The sequence below is a fragment of the Pantherophis guttatus genome, chromosome 3 (assembly GCF_059756535.1).
Source record: "Pantherophis guttatus breed Tessera chromosome 3, ASM5975653v1, whole genome shotgun sequence".
NCBI lineage: Eukaryota > Metazoa > Chordata > Lepidosauria > Squamata > Colubridae > Pantherophis > Pantherophis guttatus.
In genome coordinates, this window is record NC_142065.1 from 180,589,801 (window position 1) to 180,615,881 (window position 26,081).

At 36.7% G+C, this 26,081-nt stretch overlaps 1 protein-coding gene across 4 annotated transcripts; it reads right to left on the reverse strand.

The window, feature by feature from the left end:
- Window positions 1-335: 335 nt before the first annotated feature.
- On the reverse strand, window positions 336-24,452 carry UBE2W (ubiquitin conjugating enzyme E2 W). 4 transcript variants are annotated; one of them, XM_034429978.3, is made up of 6 exons: window positions 24,276-24,452; window positions 13,528-13,619; window positions 9,844-9,946; window positions 5,266-5,421; window positions 3,722-3,797; window positions 336-2,580 (listed from the first exon to the last, which is right to left on the reverse strand). In XM_034429978.3, exons 1-6 carry the CDS (start codon window positions 24,369-24,371, stop codon window positions 2,567-2,569), a joined length of 537 nt encoding a protein of 178 aa, XP_034285869.1. In that variant the 5' UTR covers window positions 24,372-24,452; the 3' UTR covers window positions 336-2,566. The 4 variants fall into 4 exon arrangements, with proteins under 4 accessions (XP_034285869.1, XP_034285870.1, XP_087746810.1 ...); XM_034429979.3 differs by having other exon boundaries at window positions 23,810-24,388; XM_087890684.1 differs by lacking the exon at window positions 24,276-24,452 and adding an exon at window positions 23,810-23,970 and having other exon boundaries at window positions 13,528-13,616.
- Between the last annotated feature and the right edge of the window lie 1,629 nt (window positions 24,453-26,081).

Consider the following 26,081-nt stretch of genomic DNA (forward strand, 5'->3'; position numbering starts at 1 on the left):
AGCATGTACCAGTTGTAGAGAATGTATTTTTTCAGCGACACCATTTTTTATGAAAAAAAGGAATGGTCATTTGTATCAATCCTTCATTTTCACTACATCATTTCATATACTTTTGCAGGAAGCTCCTAATTTCCTAAAACAGATTTTCAGGTGACAACAGAATTTAAGGGTAAAGCAAAAAAAGCAAAACTTGATTTCTTCCTCTGCCTCCATACCCTAGTGTGAGATAATACAATTTATGAAAATCCAAACGATACAATTCTGGTTTAAAATCCTTATTATATATTTAAACAGCCTCCACACCCAAGGAATGGTATAAAATAACCTGGGTAATATTTTGTTGAGCAATTTTGATTTAATCCAAACTGAGAAATCTATAGGCAAATAAAATACATGCAAGACTAAAGCATGGATTATGTAACCAACTTTAAAAATCAGATATTATATGGAAACAGTTGCATTAATCTTTAAGATGGAAAAATTGAACCTCCAGACATATGAAGGTCCTTCATAGTGAATTACAGAACAGATTGACATTATCTAAACATATGAATACATAGTTTTTGTGGGTTGTGAAACTATGAAGATTCCATTTAAATATTTAGTGGTACCCTTCATGTATACACTTAACATGTTTTCACAATTTAATTTACAAATGGAAAAAGAGCTAGAAGAAAATCAAGAAGGAATACAAATTTCAACATCAACATTATTTTTGGCTTGAACAAAAATTACTATAGTAACATTAATAATGCAATGAAGAAATATAAACATCTATATACAAGTTTTCCCACAGTATCTTATTTTTGATTAAGAGGCCAATAATCTTCAAAACAGAAAAGGTAACATACCCTTATTTAAAACTGCTCTACCAATAATTTGAAATTCAGTGCCTGGACAGAACACCTTTTTCTTTCATTTGATTTCTTCCCACCCCTGAGCTTAGCAATTATATTGATTTTAAATATTATAGCTACTGTAGTATATACATATCTATAAAACTTGTAAGATTCAATGCAGCAGTTAAAAAAAAATCCACACACACTAGAGTATTTTCAGCCAATCCTGGGAGATTTGTTTTGCTTATATGATTCTTACTTTAAAAATCAAGTAAGAAGTTTACTCTGCAGTTCAGACATTCATTTATTGACTACTAGATTTGATTTTTTTAGTGCAACAATAAGGCAACATTAAAAAGAGCATTGAAATAGAAAGTTTGCATATGTGTAAAGGTAGCAAGTTTATAAAAGACACATCATTGCTTCCTAAAAAGACAGCCTAGATCCAGTATCATAAAATTACATATAGGTGAAGATCAATTCACTATTGTTTAACAATTGTTTTTCCATATAAAAGGTAAATCTAGTTTTTGTCATATCTTTAAAGAAAACCTGGAAAATTGTTATGGCTGTATGGGACAAGTAAGGTAAGAAAAATATATATATTTATATATATTTGTCTTAAGTTTAAATAAAAAGATCCACACTTTTTGTCAAAACAGTTCATCTCTGTCCAAAATGTATTTCTTCCTTTATGGTACAGAATTAAAAGACAAGAGAAATGTTAATAAAGAAATAATTTACAAGAAAATATCTTCTGATAGCTTTTCAGTGAAAATATTGTTTTGGAACATTCAAATATGACATATAAGACCACAAAAGGAACTGTGAACTCAAAAACTTTCTAGACACATAAATAAATGAAATATTGTGTAGGCAACAGGGCTCATGCTGAAGGCTAGTATGAAATAACAGTGTGCAATCTACTTGGAAAATAGCTCTAGTATACATATTAACAAGCCCAATCATGGACTGCAGCAAATTCAGTTTTATCACTGCTACCGGTTTCTATTTTATAACATGGTTTCCTTGATTAAACCACTTCTGCCTTATTTATTCATACCTTCTCTTCAGAAATATAACATACACAAACAAAAGATATTTATTCTACCATAGAACGTACCTCTCTGCTGACATAACTTGAAAAAACTTGCTTGTCAAGACACTGACAGTTCAGTAAATATGCAATGATCTTATTAATTTCTTGGTTAAGCATGTTTTAACTTATGCTGCTAGTTTTATGATCACAGTGCACAGAATCCATATCTAAACAAATTAGGTGGCTTTCAAAGTAAAAGATAGGTTACTTATCATCCTAATATACTTAAAACCTTTCATAGGCCCTATCATGCATCTAAACTATTGTGTGGAAAGCATATATGTTTCCTGATACAATCTTTTGTGGCAATGGATATACCAAAACCACCAAGAAATTCATATTATTGCACAATACATGAAGACCTGGAATTCTTCTGAATGTTAAAATTGAATGACATTTTCCAGCATTAACATTGTATGACTACGAAAGGCATGTCAGTAGCATGGTGTGAACCAGCGATCAACATGCGCCCAGAATGCATACTAGTAAAAATTCAGTCAAAGGAAGTAGTCTTCATTGCCTATTTATCATTTCCAGTCAGGAGGTTAAAGTTCAAAGACTGAATGATCAAAGTGCTCATTTTCTCAGTAGGACTATCTTCTGTTAGGAGAATCATAGAATGATGGTGTCAACAAGTGTCATCTTTAAAGAAAAACAAAATGTAAAATATTATATTCTGCACATATACATTTTCAAAACATGAAGATTTTTATTGCTGGAATAGCCCTTAACAGTACCACATCAATAAATTAAAATAAAATTTAAAAATTATAAATTCTGGAAGAGACAATATAATTCTGAACCACTGACTTGCCTTGTTCTGTTCAAACAGATCTGACAATGTACTAAGGCTCAACTGCCTATTCAGTAAAATAGTACATTTTTCAAATAAAAATGCAAATATACAAAAAGCCCAAAAGCTCAGAAACCGTGGAAGAATTGGGGGAAAAAATATGTTGCTATGCAAGTACCTTCACACAGGGGTGGGCTACTGGAGGTTCGGCAGGGTTCGAGCGATCCTCTAGCCAAGGATCGCTGGGGTTTGGCGAACCCCCAAATGCCACCCCTGGCTGGCCACATCGACCCTGCCCCTCCCCTCCCATCCTACCCCTCCCTGGAGTCTCCACGCAGCCCATTCATCATTCCAGGTAAGTGCAGGGGCCGCGCAGAGGATCTGGGAGGGCAAAAAAAGGGCCTACCAGAGGTTCTGGAAGTTCAGAAACGGCCCTGTTTCTGGCCTCCGGAGGCCCTCCGGACCCCGGGGAAAGCAGTTTTCACCCTCCTGGAGGCTCGAGGAAAGCCTCCGGAGCCTGGGGAGGGTGAAAAATGTTAATGATTTATTCATTCAATAGATTTTTATACCAAGCAGTAAGGTTATTCATTATTTTCTTCTACTAATATGATCCACTGCTTTACACTAAATGTATTAACTGGTTAATTTATTCATGGCTAGTCTCAATATGAGAAAAATCCTTAAAGCTCAACATATGCATTACGTATAGGAAAGCCTGTTTTCAGAGTTTCTGCAGTTCAGAATGCCAAAACTTCATTCCCTAGCAGATTTCTTGGAAACGTTCTGTACCTGAAATTTTCATGTGCCTATAAGATATAGATCTTTCTCACCTGAATTCATTAAGACAAGTCTAAGTAACTTAACAGTAGACTTATTTGTAGTGTTATTTGTGAATATTAAGAAACTTATTCAAGGATTATACAGGAAGCTTTGTAAATTAAATACTAATTATTCATTACTTGGAATATTGTTTTCAAACTAAATGCTTACCGTGATACCACCATTTTGTTTTCTTTGGATTCTTGTTACATGTTCTTACATAAAATGAATTATCTGGTGGCCTTCTCTGCAATAAAGTAAAACTATCTTAAATTATAAGCCTACTTCAATTATACAAAACTGCAAATTATTGGCTCAATTGAAAGTAGGATATAAATCTAACAAATTAAGGGAAGAGAGGGAGGAAATTTCAGAAATGGATTCATTGAAATGAGAGAAAAAATTATAAGTTCCTTTTCCAAGATTTTATTCCTAGTTTGCAATACTTTCGACTGCTCCTCAACTCTTATACAACTTAAGAGAACAAATCGTTAATATTTCAGCTGACTTTATAATTCCTGACATATAGGCACACATATTTAAACAAATGTAATACCTCTCTGAGTCATGTTTAAATAAACTAGAGAAAACTAGCATATAATCAATACAGGTTTGGAAAAACCCTCAAATTGTGTCAAAAAATAAAGTGGATAAAGAAATAAATAAGTGAATAATACATAAGCAGGCTAAATGATAGAAGAAAGTATTTCTCTACCAAATTTTAAATAGCAGTTTATAGAGGAAATAATAATCAGAAGACTTCCTCCTACTCCTTCCCCACCACACACTTTGAATATATGGGAAGAAAATGTTCTTCCAACTGTAATCTGCACATGAACCATCTAGTATTTATAATGTATTTTTAGTAAAAGATGCCAAGAATGAGTAGCATGTCAGAAAGATTGTTATATTGCCTGAATGTGTTTTTAGATTTTATTGGGTTAGGGATTTTCTGTCTTCACTGTGAGTTGTATTGTGTTGGTGGGGTGCACTGAGGGAGCTCCACCAATTGTACATATGTTGTGCAGTGACAATAAAAGGTTATTATTATATTTGTTCTCTATAAACTATACAAGAATAGTCTCAATTTATGTAAGACACAATTTAGATATTATAACACTGCAACATATACCAATGAAATTATCTGCAACTATACAAAAAGCCATCATTTCATTGGTGCCCAAGTGTGCTCTGCTAAAAGCAGAATTTTATTTTAGAAAGAAAACCATTAAATATCTGTAATTTGCTTCAGAGACAACATTCAAAATGTTATTAATATAAAGCTCACTAAGTGTACAGTACAAATATCTCACTAAATACCCATTACCAGCCTGTGACATTCATAAACTGTCCAATGAATTTTTCAGCATTTCTTGAAATAACAATTCTATGTGAATTAAGAAATGTGGCAACATGAAGCAGGAACTTCACACTAATTCCAGTGAAACTAGGTAATGAGCTTTCTTTTTAAGACAATTATTATGCTTTGCTGGTCTCCAAAGGTTGGAAAGAAAAATAGTTGGTTGTTATCTAACTAGTTTGCATTGTAGTTACATAAATTAACCCTTCTGAAATTTTTTGAAGTGCATTATTTAACAATGTACCTATTTTAGGGTCCACTAAACGTCATTAAAGAGAAAGAGAAACATAATTGGTTTAGAGAGGGGCATTCTACTACCATTAAACTTATAACAACATTATCTTTAAATTCATACCTTTTCTTTGCAACTTGAAAGCATGCTGATAATGCTAAGACAAACTGATTGCACTGAAAGAGCTGGAGACCAGTCTTCTGTTAGAATAGATAAACAGATATGTCCATTGCTATAAACGTGAGGATGAACAGGAATATTTTCACCAGTAAACACAACCTATAAAGTAAAAATCAAATTAATATTTTATTAATATAATAGATCAAAAAGTATACTAATGCTATTTGTAAAATATTCCATTTTTATACAAAAACATTTGAATTCAAACATGGACATAATCTATAAAATAACAAATGTTAGAAGGGTATGAATCAAATTTGATCTTTCATATATCACAGTCAGTCTTGAATTTAATGAAACTTTATTGTTCAGTATGTTGCACAGGTACAGAATAGGTGGATCCTGGCTCAATAGTGGTAACTGCGAGGGATTTAGGAGTCCTAATGGACAACCACTTAAATATGAGCCAGCAGTGTGCTGGAACTACAAAAAAAGCCAGCAGTCACAGGCTGCATTAATAGATAGAATAATATGAAATACTATTTTATAACGCCTTGGTAAGACCACACATGAAATATTGCATACAGTTTTGGTCACCACGATATAAAAACGATGTTGAGACTCTAGAACAAGTGTAGAGATGATGATTAGATGATTAGGGGGCTGGAGACTAAAACATATGAAGAACAGTTGTAGGAATTGGATATGTCTAATCTAGTTAAAAGAAAACTAGGGGTGACAATGACAGCAGTTTTCCAATATTTCAGGGTCTGTCACTAGGAAGAGTGGGTCAACCGATTCTCCAAAACACTTGAAAGCAGGATAAAAAGCAATGAATGGAAATTAATTAAAGAGCGAACCAACCTAGAAATTTCCTGATAGTGAGAACAATTAATCAGTGGAATGGCTTGCCTCCATAAGTTGTGGGTGTTCCAATAATGGACAGCCATTTGCCTGAAATGGCATAGGGCCGTGATGGCGAACCTATGGCACGCGTGCCACAGGTGGCACACGGAGCCATATTAGTGGGCACGCCAGCTCAGCTCTGGGGCGCATGTGCGCGCCAGCCAGCTGATTTTCAGGCCTTCTGGGCCCACCAGAAGTAGGGAAACAGGCTGTTTCCTGCCTCTGGAGGGCCGGGGGGGGGGGGGGGAAAGGCCCGGTTTTTTTTCTTACCTGGCTCCAGATCCTCTCTGTGTATCTGGGAATGCGAAAACAGCCTTTCCCACTTCCTTGGAGGCCCTACGGAGGCTCAAAGGGCCCATTTCCCCACTCCCGGTGGGACAGGAAGTGACGTTTTTTCCTGTTCCCAGCCTCCAGAGACTCCTAGAGAGGCTCCTACAGACTCCTAGAGAGGCTCCTAGAGACTCTTAGAGAGGTTCTGGAGGCTGGGGACAGCAAAAAATGTCACTTCCTGTCCCACCAGGAGTTGGGAAATGGGCTTTTTCAGCCTCCGTAGGGCCTCCAAGGGAGTGGGAAAGGCTGTTTTCGCTGTTCCCAGATACACAGAGAGGATCTGGAACCAGGTAAGAAAGAAAAACGGGCCTACCAGGCCATCATGTGCCAGGAGCGGGGGGTGGGTGGGGGAGGGGGTTGCGCACACATGTGCGTGGGCACGTGCGCGTGCAACCCTCCCCCGCCCTTCCCCCTCTCCTGGCACGTGATGGCAAAAAGGTTAGCCATCGCTGGCATAGGGTGTCCTGGACTAGAAGGTCTCCAATATCTCTTTCAACTCTGTTTCTTGGTTATATTCTGTTATGTACATTCTGTTACTTCAGGTGCTATTGCCTAATCAGATAGTCCTCGACTTACGACCACAACTGAGCCCAACATTTCTGTTGCTAAGTGACAATTGTTAAGTGAGTTTTGCCCCATTTTACAACCTTTCTTGCCACAGTTTTTTTTTTTTTTTAATTTGATTTATATGCCGCCCTTCTCCGAAGACTCAGGGCGGCTTACAATGTGCTCAGCAATAGCCTTCATCCTTTTGTATATTTATACAAAGTCAGCTTATTGCCCCCACAAACTGGGTCCTCAATTTACCTACCTTAGAAAGGATGGAAGGCTGAGTCAACCTTGAGCCTTGGCGAGATTTGAACCCTGCAGTAATTGCAGGCAGCTGGTCTTAATAACCAGCTTAATAACAGGGTGCCTTAAACCCCTGTACTACCAAGGCTCTTGGTAGTTGTTAAGTGTATCACTGCACAATCACAATCTCCCCGCTGACTTTGCTTGTTAGAAGGCCACAAAAGGTGATTACATGATCTGGGACATTGCAACCATCATAAATGAGTCAGTTTTCAAGCATCTGAATTTTGAGCACATGACCATGAGGATGCTGCAATGGTCGTTAAGTGTGAAAAATGGTCATAAGTCATTTTTTTCAGTGCCATTATAACTTCAGGTAGTCACTAAATGGACTGTTGTAAGCCGAAGAGTATCTGTACTGTGATTACACAGCTAGTAATAAAATGGTTCAAGTTTTTTCCCCTTGCTCAGTCTTTCCAGATGAGACCAGTTTATGGTCATAAGGTTTAATAATGTCCTAGTTACTTTAATTTCCATTATTTAGTTTAAAATCCAGTACATTTATATAAAATCATATATTGTGTATTTATTTGTGCTCTTATATAACTAAATAATTGAAAGTATACTAGATGGCAATTCCAGACAGTTAAAACGATATGTATATCATTATTAAAGAGTCCAACACAAAGGACATACTAAAAATCAAAAACAGAAGTTGTAATGGTAATAAATAAACAGCATAAAATCCAATTTTTAAAGTGTCAACTGCTTTCGTCTTCCACAGTCACAACTGAGACAATTTGATATGCAGGAAGAAATGGATCTAATTTAAGAGTCACATGTCAATACACAAATTGAAAATATTTTAAATTATACAAGGAAATTTCTTGATATCATAAATTGTATAGCGGTGTACACTCTTTCATTTAAAGTGTCAATAACAGTTAAGGTTTCTATTTTTTGAATGTATTTATATTTAAAATAAAACTTTTGCCCAGAATATTTTTTTAAATTCTATTTTGCTTTCATCAGTCTCATTTTATTTTGTCATGTACGTAATGTTTCAGTTGAAAGCTGGAAAAGCATTGATCATTTGTCACTTTATCTAATTAGGTTCTCAGAGAAGAAAATACACCTTTATATATTTATTCTTGTCAGATAAATGTCCTCCATATGATTTTTTTTCCTATTTTGTTTTTACTACTCTTCTTAGCTTTTTTAACCTGAAGTTTTCGATACAGATTGTTCATACAGGTTACATATGTTAAGCATCTTAAAAGAATCCTAATACTTTCTACTCACAGAGTAATCAATCCTGATCGTGTGTTATGCAACTCTGCAATTCAGAATATGCAGTTCAGAACTTGGCTGCTTAATAGTACTTTTTACCTCTTCATTGTGTCAAATATCCTATGGAAATATTTCTTTAATTTGGAAAAAAAAATGAAAGTCACAAGGGACCAAGTTGGTAAGATGGTGATATCCAACTTTGAAATTATCTTGTGGGTTGCTTGTAAGGTCTGAGCCCTAGTATTGTTACATTTCAGGAAATTTCCTTCTCAGCTCTGATTGTTTGAAAGGTTTCTTGCAATGTAAAGTTTTGAGCAAATCATGGCTTTGGATTCAAGGAAATCTATGTAAATAACATGTGTACACCCCCCCCAAAAAAAACCCCTGTAACGCATGAGTTTCCTGCTAAAGCCTGAGTTTTGAAAATTTTTTTACAGGTGAAGCTTTATTATGTAATTGAATGGACTGATGCTTAATTTCTGGACCATAATGACAAACATCTTTTATCAGCTGTCATAATGATATAAAGAACGTGTCTTCAATTTCACTCCTGTAGCATGTCATCAAGTACTGGCAAATATCAACCAAAGCTTCAACTTCCCATTTCTTCTGTCAGCTTGCAAAAAATATATCTTGACAAAGCTTCCAATATTAAAGCATATCAATAATGTGACCCATATGTTCCTGTGAGATGGATAGCAATTTCCCTTTGAGCAATCTGTCAATCATCCTAGTTCATCAACCATTCTCAAATGAAACTCCTCAGCTACTTCATTTTTGATCACATACTGTTAATCAACTCTTCCTAATTCACCAACTTTCCATGTCTTGGTTCAAGAACACATATTCAAGCTAATGCAGTCATCAACATAAAAAAAAAATCTACATTTAGTAGTAAATTTCAGTTGGAAGGACTCATTCAGCAGTCAAAAATTTAATCACAGCACATTGCTTAAAGCCTGCCAACAAGTACTCACTGCAGGTTTCCAATTTACGAACAATAGCACAACAACTTCCGAACAACTGAAGTGAAAGAACTTGCCAAAAAAACCACCTCAAAGTTTCTACCATATCATTATTGCTATATTTTGATGTCTTACAATATTGGACACATTGCTTTTCATTCAACTACTGCAGGTACCAGATATATAATTAAACAATTTTTGCTATTTTCTGAAGAGCTATCCTAGCAAAAATTTCAATAAAATAAACATTCAATGTTACCAAATATTTTATAATTTAATTGAGCATATAATAAATTACCTGAGGAGAATCAAATGGATACCGACTACTGAATTTAAATAGCAGTTGAAATTTCTCCCCTTCATATAATGTTCCAGAAGCCCCTTCCATGTCTACTATCCACCTTGGGAAAGAAAATGGTTTACAATGATGAAAACATATAACTATAGTATTTGATCTTCTGTAAGTAACCTGATGTAAATTATTGTTTGCAAATTGCTATCATACTCCCCAATTTCAAAAACACATCTTAAAAATCCTAGAATTAGGGGCTCCCTTTTTTTCTTAAAAGGTCATTGTATGTACTTTACCAAAAGTAATATTCTCCATAAATATTCTTCTTTGAAACAATAATGAAGTTAGATTACAGATAAATTATATTAACAACTGGATTGTTGAATCCAAGACAGAGAACTTCAATTTCTAATCCCCTTTCTCTGAATCACTAGACTAGATTTATCATTTCCCAGACAACAGAGCAATGGATAGCTATGTACTGATATTTTCTTAACTGCCTCCTGAATAATTCTTAAATTATCATCTTTCCTCTTAAAAATTGTGAGGAGGTTGAGAAAGAAATGGAAGAATAGATATTGACAATCAAAAGAATAAGATAAATGACCAGCAAGCCATTTCCAAAAATGGCAGCAAGGTGGCAAAAAGTGTGAAGAAATTTTCTAAATCATTCAGAGGTTCTGCTTTAATGAAATTATTATAAATGAGGGTGGAACATTCCTTTATGGTATACAAGATTCTGTATTTATTCCAGACTATAATTAAAGATACCTTACTCATATTTCTTGTTTCCCTGATTGTGCCCAATTAAGTAGGGCTTCACAATATTCACTAATAAAATTCTACTTCTTGATCATTCAGTAAGTTTTTAACCCCAATTCCTGTTTCATTGAATATGTCTGGTGTTTTTTAATAAATTCATATACTACATCATACGGCAATAACAAATCAAACTAAAAAGATTAAAACTTTTTACAGCCCTTATTAAAGTTACCCACTGCCTGTTACTTGCTTATTTCTACACTGTTATGTTTTCTGCCTTAGAGAAGAAAGACATTTATGATCAGCTGAGATTTCTGGAGCAGAAATTCTTAGAGGCAAAGAGCGAGAGGCAATTTAATCTAGAGGATGGTTGTCCAAAAGTTTGGCTTGCCTGGGCCACACTGAATGAAGAGGAATTGTGTGGGGCAACATAAAATATATAATATACTTAATATATGTAAACAACAAAATTCCTTAACTTTTTAATATTTTTATTATATCTTGTGGGGCTTCATTACTAGCTGTCCAGGGCAACAGGTTGGACACACCTGATTTATTTATTTATTTATTTATTTATTTATTTATTTATTTATTTATTAATTATTTTTAAAATTTTTATACCGCCCCCTCTCCCGAAGGACTCGGGGCGGTGAACAGCCAAAATTAAAAACACACAATACAAACATTAAAATACTTTAAAATGAAATTAAATTTATCTTTGGCTTCCCCAATTTAAAACCCCTTACCCATAAAATTCCCCAATTAAAAGATTTTTAACCCAGCCCGGTTAAGGCAGAAAGTACAAAACCAGGAGATTGTGAGTTATAATCCACTTTAGGCATGAAAACCAGCTAGGTGACTTTGTGGCAGTCACTGCCTCTCAGCCTACATCAGGCTCAGGCAACAAGCTGGTCAATCAATTCCTGTCATAACCAATGGATCAATGCTTAGTTGATCTGGGGAGAAAAGGAAACTTGTAGGAAAATGCTATGAAGAAAAAAAAACCCTCGTGAGGAATGTGGTTCTAGTCATGAAACAATTCTAAAGTTAGCAGAAGCCAACTCATAGTATTTTTCAGCAACATATTTACCCACTTTAATTGAAGAATTCTACTTGTCTCTAGGTCAGGAACAAGCAATCTGGTGCAGATTATCTGGAATTAAACTTCCACAATCCCTTACATAGGGCACATATATTGATGCTGACAGGAATTGAAATTAAAATATTGCTTATCTCACTCTTATGTTGCATGCAATAGTCTCCTTCATTTTATTGCTTACAGCAGGGCTGGGCAATTATGGCCCTTTTATGATCTGTGGACTTCAATTCCCAGAATTCCTGAGCCAGCATGCTGGCTCAGGAATTCTGGGAGTTGAAGTCCATAGGTCATAAAGGGGCCATAGTTGCCCAGCCCTGGTTTACAGATATTATTATAGAGCATATCACTTTCTTTAAAGCCGTATATTCCTCAACCATCCTGCTTTTACCAAAATGGTAGAGAACAACATGTAGCTGATCCACCAGCTACTACTGAAATAAAAATCTCAATAATCTCAGCCAACATAGTCAATAATGAAATATTTAGTGATATGATATAAATTATATAAATAAAATTGCAAAATATATAAACACAATAAAAGTATAAAACAACAACATATAAACACATAAGTGCCAGGGACAAAAAAAATCAACTAATGGGTAATACCATTTCTAGAGCCAATGTCTGAGGGGAGAAAAAGGCTTTTAATGCCTTTTGAAAGGCAGGTAAGGTTGGGGTACACAAGTCTCAAGAGAATGTTGTTCCATCTGAGGGCCTTTATGGGAAAACACAATACTTTGAATTACATTCAAAAGCACTCTGGTCACTAGTGCAGCTCACAAAGTATAAAAGTACATCAGCATATCAAGATACTTAATTACCCATTCCACTGCATTCTGGACCAGCTGATGCTTCTTAGTGGTCACCAAGAATGCAATGCATTAATCTTCTTGTAAGATGACTAGAGTAAGCAGTGGGATACACAAGATGAACTGTAAAAACCAGGGGGCCCAAAGGGAACCATAAAAAAATAGAGGCCACGCAGGCATAATCTGGTGCAGTGCCATCACCAGCTCCTTATTCAAGGCCTCAACAGCTGATCATCAGGAATTCTAACTAGTACCCTGTGAAACCCAACTGCATTCATCTGGCACTTGCTGGACCATTTTTTAATTTATTTCCTTAAGTAAATTTATACGGCCACCCATCTTGCAATCAGCAATTCTACGTAGCTAACAGAATTAAAAACACAATAAAAACAACCAATCATAATAGTATGCAAAAATAACAGTTGGGAAAACAACTCTTTCATCCATAACCATCATATAGGCCTCTTATGAATGGGTCCTGCCACCTTGTAGTAGAGAATGGGTAGAACTTTAAAATAATCAATCTGTTCATAAGGGACAAACAAAATTTGTTGCCAAAGCCTCAAAACAAAATATCTCACTCACACAGAATATGCATATAGGTATAAATAAATTCATAAGTAGAATTTGAGGATTGCCATTTATCGTCATAAGTATATTACCTATATATGTTACAAAGCAATATTTCATGCCCTAATATCACAAACCTAGATTACTTAAAAAGTTTAAATTGTGATAAAATATCGGAACATTCTCCATCACTTACTGAAATAAATAGGAGGTATTTGCTTATTTGTAAAATTTATTAGCCATCCATCTTGCCACATGGTAACTCATGATAAAAATGTATCTTTTTTAAACATGCATCTAAGTAAACACTATATTTATCCAAGTCTGATAGCAATGTAAACAGGATAAGTAGATCAAACGAAGTATTTAGTGATATAATAATAGCAAATATGTTTGCATTTTCCTACAAATCGTATCTTTCACAACTGTAATAAAGATACATATACTTACTGTGTAATTGAATTTTGTACACTCTTTTCATTCAAGGTCATTCCTGGTGGCGGGTCATTCTGCAAAGCTAGCAGTTCTTTCTGTAGCCTCTTCTAAAGAGAAAGAAAAATCTTTAAAAACGTTTCATAAAGTATTTGAATAGTCCTTAAAGTTGTTATCTATATAGTACAAGACACTGCTCAATCTGAATGGCCAAGCCTATTATTTATGCCTTAAACACCATAATCATGTGTATTATTTGCTTTGCATTTTGTGTAGCAAGTCAACAGTAGCTTACATTTTATTTTTAATTATATATTGTTCTAATTTTACCTACAAAGGTAGGTTAAGGATACATAAGCTGCTAAGAATTGGTAATGACTCAAATAGCATATAAGCCTAGTAAGATGAGTAAGTAAATAAATAAATATCATACTGATTATCATCCAGAGAACTATTATTTCTGAACAAGACTGGGACAGGTAGGCTATACTTCACAAATAACAAAATATGTTATATGGAAAATCAGTACAGCACAAGAAACAGATATCCAACAGAAAATGTTTATTGATGAAGTTCAACATTTCTTTAGCACGATAATTATCAGAAAAGTAAAGAAACTTTAATTAAACTATCTAACTATTCTTCTAAGAATATTTGGTAAATTGGCCTGAGCACCAATTAAATTTATGATTAGTAAAAGGATACAGTTAAATTTTATCTGAGCAATTGTCCATATGTGTAGCATGACTTCAAAACAGATCTAGACTTGAGTCACATAATTAAAGCTACAAATATGTGAATCTTACTTAACAGTGAACATAACTGAATATACAGAGATAATTCAGAGGAAACATACATCACATCATACTATTTATATATTGAGAGGCAGCTTGGTGTAGTGGTTAAGAACTGAGAGACTGTGATTTCTAGACCTGTCTTAGGTACAAAGCCAGCTGGCTGACCTTGGTCCCAGTCACAATCCTTCAGACCTCTCAGAAGGCAAGGGCAAACCATTTTGTCAAAAAATTGCAGGGACTTGTCAAGGCAATTTTCTGAGAACTGAACACATTTCAATGGGAAAAAATACATTAATTAATTTAATGCATGAGGAAATTGTAGAAACAGGTTTTTATTATTTACAGTATTAAATCAAATAGATAATGTTTGATTAGATAAGAGTAGTACATGACTGGGTAAAATTATATCCTTGCATCCAGCAGTTAAAAATATATATAAAAATATTCTCCAGGTAATCATGAGGTAACTATAGATTTCCACCACTGCTTTCCAGATTTGTTAGATGAACACTCCATAGTCAACCTGAAGGCGAAAAAATTAATGAGAGCTTCCATAAGCATGAGGATAAAAAGTGAAAGTATACTTTTACTTGAAAGACACGAAGCAGATGCAGGAAAAGCAATCTAGAACTTATAGAGAAGTGTACTTTAATGAACATTCATATTCAAAACAATTACTACATAATGCATCCTCCTGAAGTTTCACAACATTCATAAAGCGATGAAACTCTATGAGCCCAGTATTTAATTTTCCTCTGGTCATTATGGAGATTAAGATATCTATAGGGGATCAATATGTTGTCAACAGTCCATCACTTATTTAAACTTCAAAATTTAAAGAGGCAGCTTTAAAAAAGAATATTAATGAGGATTGGAAAAATGTATACAAATCACTGACCAACAGTGTATCCAGAAGAAAATGTTGCAGTGTATGCTAATAAAATACAGTAATCCTTCTTTTCAGGATTTCGGCCTACTTCATTCTCTCCTGAATATTTCATTTCACTCTCACTTTCTATTTTCCATTTTTAATGGACCTTTTAAAATTCTGCATTAATGAGCATGCTTATTCACTATCATCTCCTATTAGTACTCCTCTATATTGTTATTTTGCAAGGGAGTTGCCGCAGTTGATATTTTGTGACTTTTAGCTCCTGCCTCATTAAAGCACTAATTATATAAATTTATAGAGTAACAAACAAATATGTACTTATAAATCACTGCCTTTTATAAAGCTATATTTGGTTTATTAAAGATTGACATGTTTTTGCAAAGCATGTTAATTAAAGCTCCATGGCTTAGGGCCCGGTTATTTACGAGACCACCTTCTGCCACTGATAACCTCCCACCGGCCAATATGCTGCCACAGAGAGGGCCTCCTCAGGGTGCCGTCGGTCAGGCAATGTCGGCTGGCGACCCCCCGGGGAAGAGCCTTCTCTGTGCGGGTACCCGCCCTCTGGAATCAGCTACCCCCAGGGATACGACTGATCCCGGATCTCCGGACCTTCCGCGGGGCTCTGAAGACTTTTTTATTTCAGCAAGCCGGGCTGGGTTAAAAATCTTTTAATTGTTGAATTTTATGGGTAAGGGGTTTTAAATTGGGGGAAGCCAATATAAATTTAATTTTGTTTTTATAGTATTTTAATGTTTATATTGTATGTTTTTTTTAAATTTTGGCTGTTCACCGCCCCGAGTCCTTCGAGAAAGGGGGCGGTATAATTTTTTTTTAAATAAATAAATAAATAAATAAATAAATAAGTCAGCTCCAGTTTATTTACGGGATAACACTCCTAAATCTATTCTAGAATTTCAGAAAATAATTATAGGATATAATGTATTTAGTATCCTAGTAGCTCCATAGGAAAATTAGATCTTATGTGAGTATATGTCTGTTTAGCCAATAGGACTCCCTTCTACTTTCTTTTCTCATACAGCTTGCCATGGGCCTTTGAGTCTTCTTCTCAAAATCACCCTTGGATTCTATCCCAGGAGTTTCACCAAAGGATAATCAACTTTTAAATTATGTGTAGAAGATGACAAGAGAATATTTATTATGTACTAACGTTAACTGCCTTTACAATATAGGTCTGTACAATATAACTTCAAATGCACGGAAAGCATTTTGCACACATCCTTTTGTTATATATTTTGTTATATTTTTCCTACTTCATTTTGTTACTGAGAAATACTTTTTCCAGACAATAAGAAATGCTTGAAAAATAGAGTTATTATTTTGAAATGAATATGGCAGCTTCTATATAACAGTCATAAGAAATATGTATATGCCTTCAAATTGGTGTTGATTCCTGGTAACTGCCTGGACTAGTCTCTGCAGTTTTCTTAGCAGTTTTTTAAAAATGATTTGCCATTGCTTCCTTCTTAGGGCCTCAAGGTCACCCAGCTGGTTTTATGCCTAAAGAGAGGTTAGAATTCATGATCTCCTGATTTCTAATCTGATGGTTTAACCACTACATCAAACTGGCTCTGCATGTAATTTTAAGGCTATGCAATATTTCAGATTCAAAGCAGAAAAAGCCAAACATTACATTTTCCTTAGATCGTAGAGGGTAGCTGTGTGAACCTGGAATAGAGTTGCTTTGAATTTATCACAGTTGACTTGAAGAATGTTCACCAAATCAAGGATTTTTTTTTATTATGGTGGAGAATGCGGCATTAACACTCTTTGATGTTAAAACCCTTGCCCACATCCTATATGGCATACACGGCTCTGGCTGCTTGTCATGCTGCTGCTCAGGGACTTCTTGACACACCAAAGGTCTGGAGCTGCAACAAACCTGAGCTGTCGCACAAAGCTCTTCACAACATGAAGCCCAGCTCCAACCCAGCCTAATAGCACAACAGAAAGAGGCTTCTTGGCACAGCACAACTCTGGGCCTGCTAAAAAAAACCCTATGTCATCCTCCCAAGTAAATCAGAAATGAACCCCAACAGATCAGCTAATTCTTACTGTAAGGCCACATTAACAGATTCTTGCAAATCTGAAAGAACAAACTTCCACTGCCACTTTTAACTGCTTGATCCATTAGTGCAGGTCCTTCCTAAGTTTTCTTCCTCTGACTGTTAATCCATTAGAAGCTCCTGCCTCTCTTGTCTGACTGCCTCCAAGATTATCCACATTTCGTTACACCATGATTCCCAGCACACAGCAAAGCCCTTCACAGCACAAAGCTTGGCCCAGCAGTGTGGCTCATCCTCACCCCTCCAGGGCGCCTGCTATCCTGAGCTCTGTCACCCCAGCTGATATTTGCCATCTCCTTACTCCCACTGCTGACAAGGCATACCCACTCTGGCCTTTCACAAGACAGCTCCTGGCCCCATGAGGCCATCTCCCCCATGTCTTATGAAGAAAATGCCTGAGGAAAAAAGCCTCGTGTGGCTAGCGGCTGCCTCACAAAGAGAGTCAGGCCAGGCATGTTTTGTTAGCAGTGGCAACAAGAAGACAGCAAAGGCCAGTTAGCTTGGCAGTGGCCTCAGAATGCTGGGAGCCAAAAGGGCATAGATAGGGGAAATAAGCTGATGGGGGGAGGTGAAGTACCGCTGTGGTCATAGCAGGACATACCTACACTTGTATAAAAAGGGGAAAAGCCATTAGTTAAATATAAGGTGTTACAAGATGCAGAGCAAAGTTGTAGGAGAAGAAGAGGCAGAGCTTGGAAGCAGAGTCAAGAGAGGAATCAGCCTGGAGTAATTACATCCACAAAAGCGGTTCAAGGGCAGCCCATCTTGACTTCCATTAACTCTTATCTAGCAGCAATTTAGTGCTGATTCCTCTCTTGACTCTGCTTCTAGGTTCTGCCTCTCCTTAATTAATTAAATTAATGTCAGGCATGAAGAATCAGATCCACACGTTAAATTCTAGTTAAGCTGATTTATTGCTCATGGCTGTAAACAAGAATCTAGTCTACTAACAGTCAGCACTAAATTGGCCCTAGATAAAGAGTTAACAGAATTCAAGAAGAGCTGTCCTTGGACCATAAGGACTCCAGGTTGATTCCACTCTTGTCTCTGCCTCAGCTCTGCTTCTCCTACAGAAAGAGCAGAACTGGGTTTACCCAACTTAAAAGAGGATTTTGCTGCTTACTGTTTAGTTTGGGTGAAAGAGTGGGCATTGCTGAGAAATAAAACACTTTTGGAGCTGGAGCTAGATGACACAATTTATGATTTGGATGGCATTATTGTTTGTCATATAATAAAACTAAGGTTAATATAGATTTTAAAAATCATGTTAGATGTACCATATTGAGAATATGGAATAGATATACACCCAGGTTTTGTCCAAAAACACCTCTGTGGCTCTGAGCAATTATCAATGAGAATTTAAGTAAACATAAATGATTAGCTTACCATGAGATATTAGAATTTTTTCAAGGAGAATGTAAAATAAAGTCAAGAGAAGATGTAATAGCAAAGTGATATATTTCTCAATGGCTCTCCTATACATAATTGTCAAAAAAATTTAAAGTAGATAAAAGAATGTATAAATATTATGAACATATAAAGACTGAATTGGAAATAGAACTCTCTATAAATGGGAAATAAGTGGTTGACAAGATGAAATGTACATTTTGTTACAATCTTAAAGAGAATTACTATAAAGTGATGGATCATTGGTATATGTCACCAGAAAAACTTCACAGATGTAACTTTGTACTTCAAATTTATGTTGGAAATGTAAACAACATAAAGGGACATTTTATCATCTTTAGTGGATGTATAAAAAAAAGCCAGAAAATTTTGGGTGCAAATGAATACACTACTGCAGAAGCTTTTGATGATTAACATAATTAACAACAGAAACCAGAGGTTTTCTTTTGAGACTGATAGACAAACAACTGGGAAAAAAGTGTATAAAAACTTTATTTTTATACAACTGCAGCAAGAATATTAAATATACAAAAGCAGAAATACTCAAGTTACCTACAATAGAGGAATGGTTGGTGAAGATGATAGAATTTGCAAAGATAGCTAAATTGATTCATTTAATTAGAGAAAAGATATATTTACTGTTGAGTGGCAGCCCCTTATCGACTTTTTGTGAGAAACAGAAAATAATGAACATATGACTTACAGATTTGATAATTAGACAGAAATAGGTAATATAATAAAGAGAATGTTTTTTAACCATAGAGTAAGAGGTATTTTTTATTTGTAAATTATATTTGCTGAAAAGCAAATCAGCAGCTTGTGTTTTTTTGTTTGCATTTTTCTTTTTTTTTTTCATTGTTCTTCTTTCTCTTTTCTTTTTTACTTTGTATTAGTTCTTGTTAGTTTTTATATTGTTTAAATTTTTTAATAAAAATTATACATATATAAAATTTAAATTTTAGTTGAAATCAAAATATTACACACAGCTAACTAGATAATAAATTGCCCTATGCTAAGCTAAAAACTATTGAATGCATGTATCAACCAACATTTAATATGCAAAACCATTTTTTAAGTGGATGATGGACTTGCTATGATAGTTTGCACAACTACTAATTCTTCATATATATATATATATAAATATATATATAGGTTTAATGTAAGTTATATATGTTCCTAGGTGTTGACAGGGTTAGGGTTAGTCTCTAGTTATGGTTGCTAAACCTTTCTGAAGTGTTTGTAATCTGGGCATTTATAGTTCTTTGGTTTCATCAACTACTTAAAGGATGTCTTCAGATCTTTGTTGCTCATAGATTTCAGTGTGAAAGTATATTATTTTAATTCTGTAAATCATTTTTAAGGAGGAGAATACAACTTCAATAATTCTTAAATACTACTAAAAACACAGCAATGGAAAGTCAAATATTGAAAGATCTTAGAAGCAGGTATATTGACTTTGGACCAACTGATAGATAATAAGGATAATTTTTTAACATATCCTGCAAAGGTAAATAAATAATCTACCATATATAAATCAATGGCAATATTTACAATTACAGTATTTGCTAACAACATTATTCGGAAGAGCAGCATTTTCAGTTTCTAAGACACTTGAGGAACTAGAACAACTTCGGTTGTTCGCCTGATACGCCAGTTGCGCCCCTTTCTGGATCGGGACTCCCTACGCACAGTCACTCAAGCACTCGTCACTTCTCGTCTGGACTATTGTAACGCTCTCTACATGGGGCTCCCCTTGGGGTACACCCGGAGGCTCCAACTGGTGCAGAATGCGGCCGCGCGGGGGATTATGGGAGCGACTGGGCGCTCCCATGTGACTCCTCTCCTGCGCGAGCTGCATTGGCTTCCGGTGGACTTCCGGGTGCGCTTCAAGGTGTTGGTGACCACCTTTAAAGCGCTCCATGGCTTAGGGCCAGGGTACTTACGGGACCGCCTTCTGCCACCAATTGCCTCCCACTGGCCAGTTCGCTCCCACAGAGAGGGCCTCCTCAGGGTGCCGTCGGCTAGACAATGCCGGCTGGCGACCCCCAGGAGGAGAGCCTTCTCTGTGGTGGCACCTACCCTTTGGAACAATCTACCCCCAGAGATACGAGTGATCTCCGACCTCCGGACCTTTCGTCGGGCCCTAAAAACTCATCTCTTTCAGTTAGCCGGTCTCTCTTGATTTTATGATTTTATGGTTGGTTTTAAATTTTGATATGGATTTTAAATTGATAAATTTTAAACTATGGGCCAAATTTAATTATTTTAAATCTATTTTTAATCGTATTTATGTATAAATGTTTTTATTTTGGCTGTTCACCGCCCTGAGTCCGAAAGGAGAAGGGCGGTATAGAAATTCGAATAATAAATAAATAAATAAATAAACTTGTTAAATTCTTTAAAACTAAAAAACCTATTACTTTTTATAGATAGTTATCAATTCAATTCAATAAACAAATGTTAAAAAATGAGTGGAAAATAGAATTAGACGTTCCTATATTATCTAGATAATGGGAGAGTGTCTTAACTTCTGTAGCAAGAATGTCAGTGGAAATGGACCTCCAATTACAATTTATACAACAAAAAATATTTAGATTTTATTGGACTCTGTTCCATTTGTATAGAAAGGACTGTCAAAAACAGCATTTTATTGGAGATGTAATAATGACAATGCTTCTTTAAAACAGATGTTTTTACAATGTCTTATAGCTACATTTTTGGGAGAAAGTAATGGATTATATAAATATGATTGTGCAAGTAAAACTAATTCTCAGAGGGTAATTAATTTTCCTGAATTATGTATCTAATTCATTGAATTTGAGAACTGGACAACGTAAATGCATTCTCCATGCTCTTACTAAGGACAAAGATTAATATTGCAGTATTGGAAAGATAAATTCATGCCCCTTTTCACTCAACGAAGACCTAATTGCACTTGCCATCAATGTGTGGATTTCCTATAGACGTAGGTTTTGTATGGACAAGTATAATGAAATATGGGACTCATTTATACAGAATAAAGTAGGTTAAAAATAATCATATAAATGTATCAGAATGATATATCTTCACTATTTATATTAGATATGTAGGTATGTGTTTATTGTTATAAAAGATATATTACATTTTTGTATTGTTTTTCACTTTTTGTTAGAGTACTTTTTATCAGGGGTGGGTTTTACTTACCTCCGCTACCGGTTCGCAACGGGAGCGCGCACCTGCAAAAGCTTCTGCACATGCGCAGATCGTCCATGATGACGTCTGGGTGGGTGGGCAGAGCCTCCTGCCACTATTACTACTGGTGCGCAACAACCAGACCGAACCAGGAGCAATCCACCACTGCTTTTTATGATTTTTTTTTCTCTTTGGCAATATATGTATCACTATCACTATTATTTTGGGGTACTGTATTGTCCTTTTTATTAATTCAAAAAGCAGTAAAAATAAAAACAAAACTGTAGAAAACGGTTATGGTAAGATTTTTCAATGGATAAGGGGGAGAAAGCAAATGAGATATTACAAGAAGATTTGCAGTGGCCAATTAACTGACCAGCAGGAGGTTGACTTCCTGATTCCAACATAAAGGCATAACAGAAATGTCAGTTAGAATTTCACAACTCATACATACTTGTTTTTGAATATGCCTGCTATCAAAGTGTCTAAGATAACAGTAATAAACTACCTGTACTTAGTGGGGAGAACAGATCATTTATTTATTTATTTATTTATTATATTTCTATACCGCCTTTCTCCCATGACTCAAGGCAGTGTACAGTCACAAAATATATACACAAACATCATTAAATTGCTAATTAAAATTATTATTATAACATAGTTTGGCCCAATTAAATAGAACCTAAATAGAATCTAGATAGATCATTAGATCATCCTGGACCTACCATGTTTCCCCAAAAATAAGACCCTGTCTTATATATTTTTGAACCTTGAAATAAGTGCTTGGCCTTATTGCCTTGTGTTCAAAAGCCCGATTGGGCTTATTATCAGGGGATGTCTTATTTTGGGGGAAACAGGGTATTTCACCTCTGTCCACCACTCCCAGGGATTAACAGGCATCCCCAAAGTCAGGGTAAATTGATCTACGGGACCAGACAAATAATTAGAACTTTATCTTCAAACAGGGAATGATCGATCCAATGGTAAATGCAGTGGTTACTGTCACTCCTACAAAAACAAAATGTGCCAGGACTAACACACAAAAAAGAAAGCATACCAAGTCTTCCTGACCTCTTCTCTCTTTCTCAAACCCTCACAGGCAGGCGCTCCATCAAAACTCCTTCTTTTCTCCATACTTCCAGAGCAACGCAGTCCTTCAAAGCAGGGCTCTCCAACCTTGGCAACTTTAAGCCTGGCGGACTTCAACTCCCAGAATTCCCCAGCCAGCAAAGCTGGCTGGGGAATTCTGGGAGTTGAAGTCCGCCAGGCTTAAAGTTGCCAAGGTTGGAGAGCCCTGCTTCGAAGGATTCCCAAGAAAAGGGTTTCTTAAAACATTTCATTTCCTGAAGCAGCCTCAACCAGTAAGCGCCTTTTACTGCCCCTTCCCACATTTCACCACCAACCAAGCCAGGCCGAGCAGCACAACCCAGCCCAAGTCTTTGAAAGCCACACCTAGGAAACAGCCACCTGCTCTCACCCGGCGAAGCCCAACCTGGCCCGCCGCCGCCGCCTCCACCCCCGCCTTTCTTAAGCTTCCGAACCGCAGGACAACCCGGCTTTTCTCTTCCGTCTCCTGCCTCTTCCTCAGCCGCGAAGGGAGAACGAAGGCGCGGGGGGGGAGGGAGAGAGAGCAGAAGCTTTCTCTCTCCCTCCTTCCTGGCCTTCTTTGCCCCCCCCCCCCACTTCGGCCGGCTTCTCGCCCGTTCCTTCAGGACGAAGTTCCTCTCTCGGCGCTTCCCCCCCCCCGCAAATCTCTCGGGCAGGAAACGCCACAGAGCAGCTCCCCAACGGCCGCCGCTTCACGGAAGTCAGCGAGAGGCTCCTTCACCAAACTCCTTGCTGACGGCAGCGCGGCTCTCCGCCCCACTCTTCTCCGTAGTCCCGAGAGAGTCACCTGGGGACGAAGGGGACGCGCCACTCCAGCCTGCCTGCCGCAGGCTGCTCACCTGCATAGACGCCATGATGGATACGCCTCCCCACACTGTCCGCTCTCGGCGCCGCCGGCCGGGAACGGGAGAGACGCAGCGGGGCGGCGGCGGCGGCGGCAGGAACGCCGGCACTCTTCCCCGGTCGCTTCCTTCTCCTCCTCGCCTCTCCCCCCCACCCACCCACTACGGGTCACGTGGGAACTCCGGCCATCCCGTGAAAAGCGCGCATGCGCCGCGTAGCCCTGCCGTAGTCGGTGCCAGGTGGGCACGGGACGTCTTCGGGCGGGTTGCTAAAATTCTGGCCTTCCTTTAAAAACAAAAACAAAAACGAGGTTCAAAGCAAACCGTAGCTCCTCTCTATACGGCGTCAGAACTCGGTCAGAACCTTGCGTGCGGTGCCCTTGGGCTTCCCGAGTATAGGATGGCCGGCGGTTTATAATAATAATAATAAAAAATAGGTGTATATATATCTCCCTGGACGCACCAGACATCGCATGCCCTTTAAGTGTTTTCTCCGACTACGGCCTTGCATCTGGAAGGGGCGCCCAAAAAACCTCACGGACGATGTGAGGTCACCCATTGTAGGGGGCTCGACTTAAGTGAGCTTGGAGGAGAAGCAAACGCATTTTGGTTGCCACCTGGAATCTCGTCCATATCGCCAGCAGTGACATCACAAGCGACCTACGTTTCAGATAGAGCATATACTTAAGATAGACCTACCTTCAAAATGTGCGCTTACATTTGACAGGCTATAAAAATAGCTTTCCGTTTTATTCTAGACAGGATATATGATCAGGGAACAGAAATAATTAGCTTAGATAATGTATAGGAAACGACATCATGCCATGATAAATAACTGCTTATTTTCTGGTAGTGCCTGATTTTTTGTTTGTTTGTTACTCAAGGAAAGTATAATCTAAAAGTAAGTAAAATATAATATTGCAATTATATCTGGACAGATTCCCTCTGAGCAGGGAATTTGAAATCTTAACGTCAGAAATAAATACATGAGTTTATCAAATTCATGAAGGGTTTGCATGTACTGATCTATTTATAATGAAAATGAATAAGCAATTGGAAGATGATTCTTCACTTCAGATTTTCCTATCATCCAGCCAAACAACATCCACAACCATATAATTCCCATTACGGCCACAAATGTTTGTTTGTTTGTTTTTTTGTCATACAGAACATTTGCTAATGTGGCAAATTGATATACAAAAACATAGGTTAATATGGATCTTGAATTTGACATTTTAAAAAAAGCATTTGCCATAATCTTTTTTGAAATTCCACTGGTTAATGGAGTAATTTTGTGTAGTGATTAAGATTATGGGGGAGACTGAGTTTTAGTTCCTCCTTAAGTATGAAACTAGCTGGATGATCTTGAGTCAGTCACTCATTCTCAGCCCTAGAAAGTAGGCAATGGCAAACAATTTCTGGGGAAAAAATGCTAAGAAAATTGCAGGGCCTAGTCCAGGAAGTTGCCAGGAGTCCATTCTGACTCAAAGGCACAAATACACACACAAATAACAAACTGGACACAAGATTACACCCTTTGGACTTGGTATGGGAATCAGTACAAGTTCTCTTCAGTCCTCATGTTGTGCAAACTGTTATTGTTTGGTTTGGAATACAAGAATGCTAACTCCTGTTTTCCTGTTCAAGTTGTTTTAAAATGTTTGGTTTCATTTTTTTTACAAATAAAATACTTTATAGCCTGTATATACATTCAAAATGTCAATTTCCCTCTTTTTAACTGTTTTAAGTAAATCAATATTTATAACATACAGCTCATGATTGTTTTCCTTAGAACTGAAGTGCCATTAATGATGGTGTAATGTATTGCTAACATCTTACTAAACTATGATTTTCAAGCTTATTTTGATATATGGACATTAACATATGACAAAGCAATTAATCTAACTAGTATAGTTAAAATAGTGTGCTTTAAAGAAGTGAACAAAAATTAGAGAAGGATCTGTTAGATCACTGAGCAATTTTGAATAGATTGCCAAGGGTTTCTAACTCCCAACTGTCTTGACAGTTACTCAATTATTTTCATTTGAATTTAGGAGGAAAACAAGGATTGGAGTTTTGGGTTAAAGATTCTGTGAGCGTGATTTTGGAATTTATCATAAATTGTGGATTGAGTGCATACCGAGACACATCCATTTCCTTAATATATATCTGTCTGCTTACTATTTTACACCTGGACTTTGGCTAACAGACCCCAGGATTCTAGTAGAGAAACAGATTCCACAGATAATCTTCCATAGGTCTAATATGA

Coding starts and splice junctions, on each gene's coding strand:
- UBE2W (XM_034429978.3), bottom strand. CDS start 24,371: ATGGGTGACCTCACATCGTCCGTGAGGTTTTTTGGGCGCCCCTTCCAG. Junction 5,422..9,843: donor ATCCATTTGATTCTCCTCAG/GTAATTTATTAT, acceptor TTTACTTTATAG/GTTGTGTTTACTGGTGAAAA. Junction 3,798..5,265: donor TTTCAAGTTGCAAAGAAAAG/GTATGAATTTAA, acceptor ACTTTATTGCAG/AGAAGGCCACCAGATAATTC.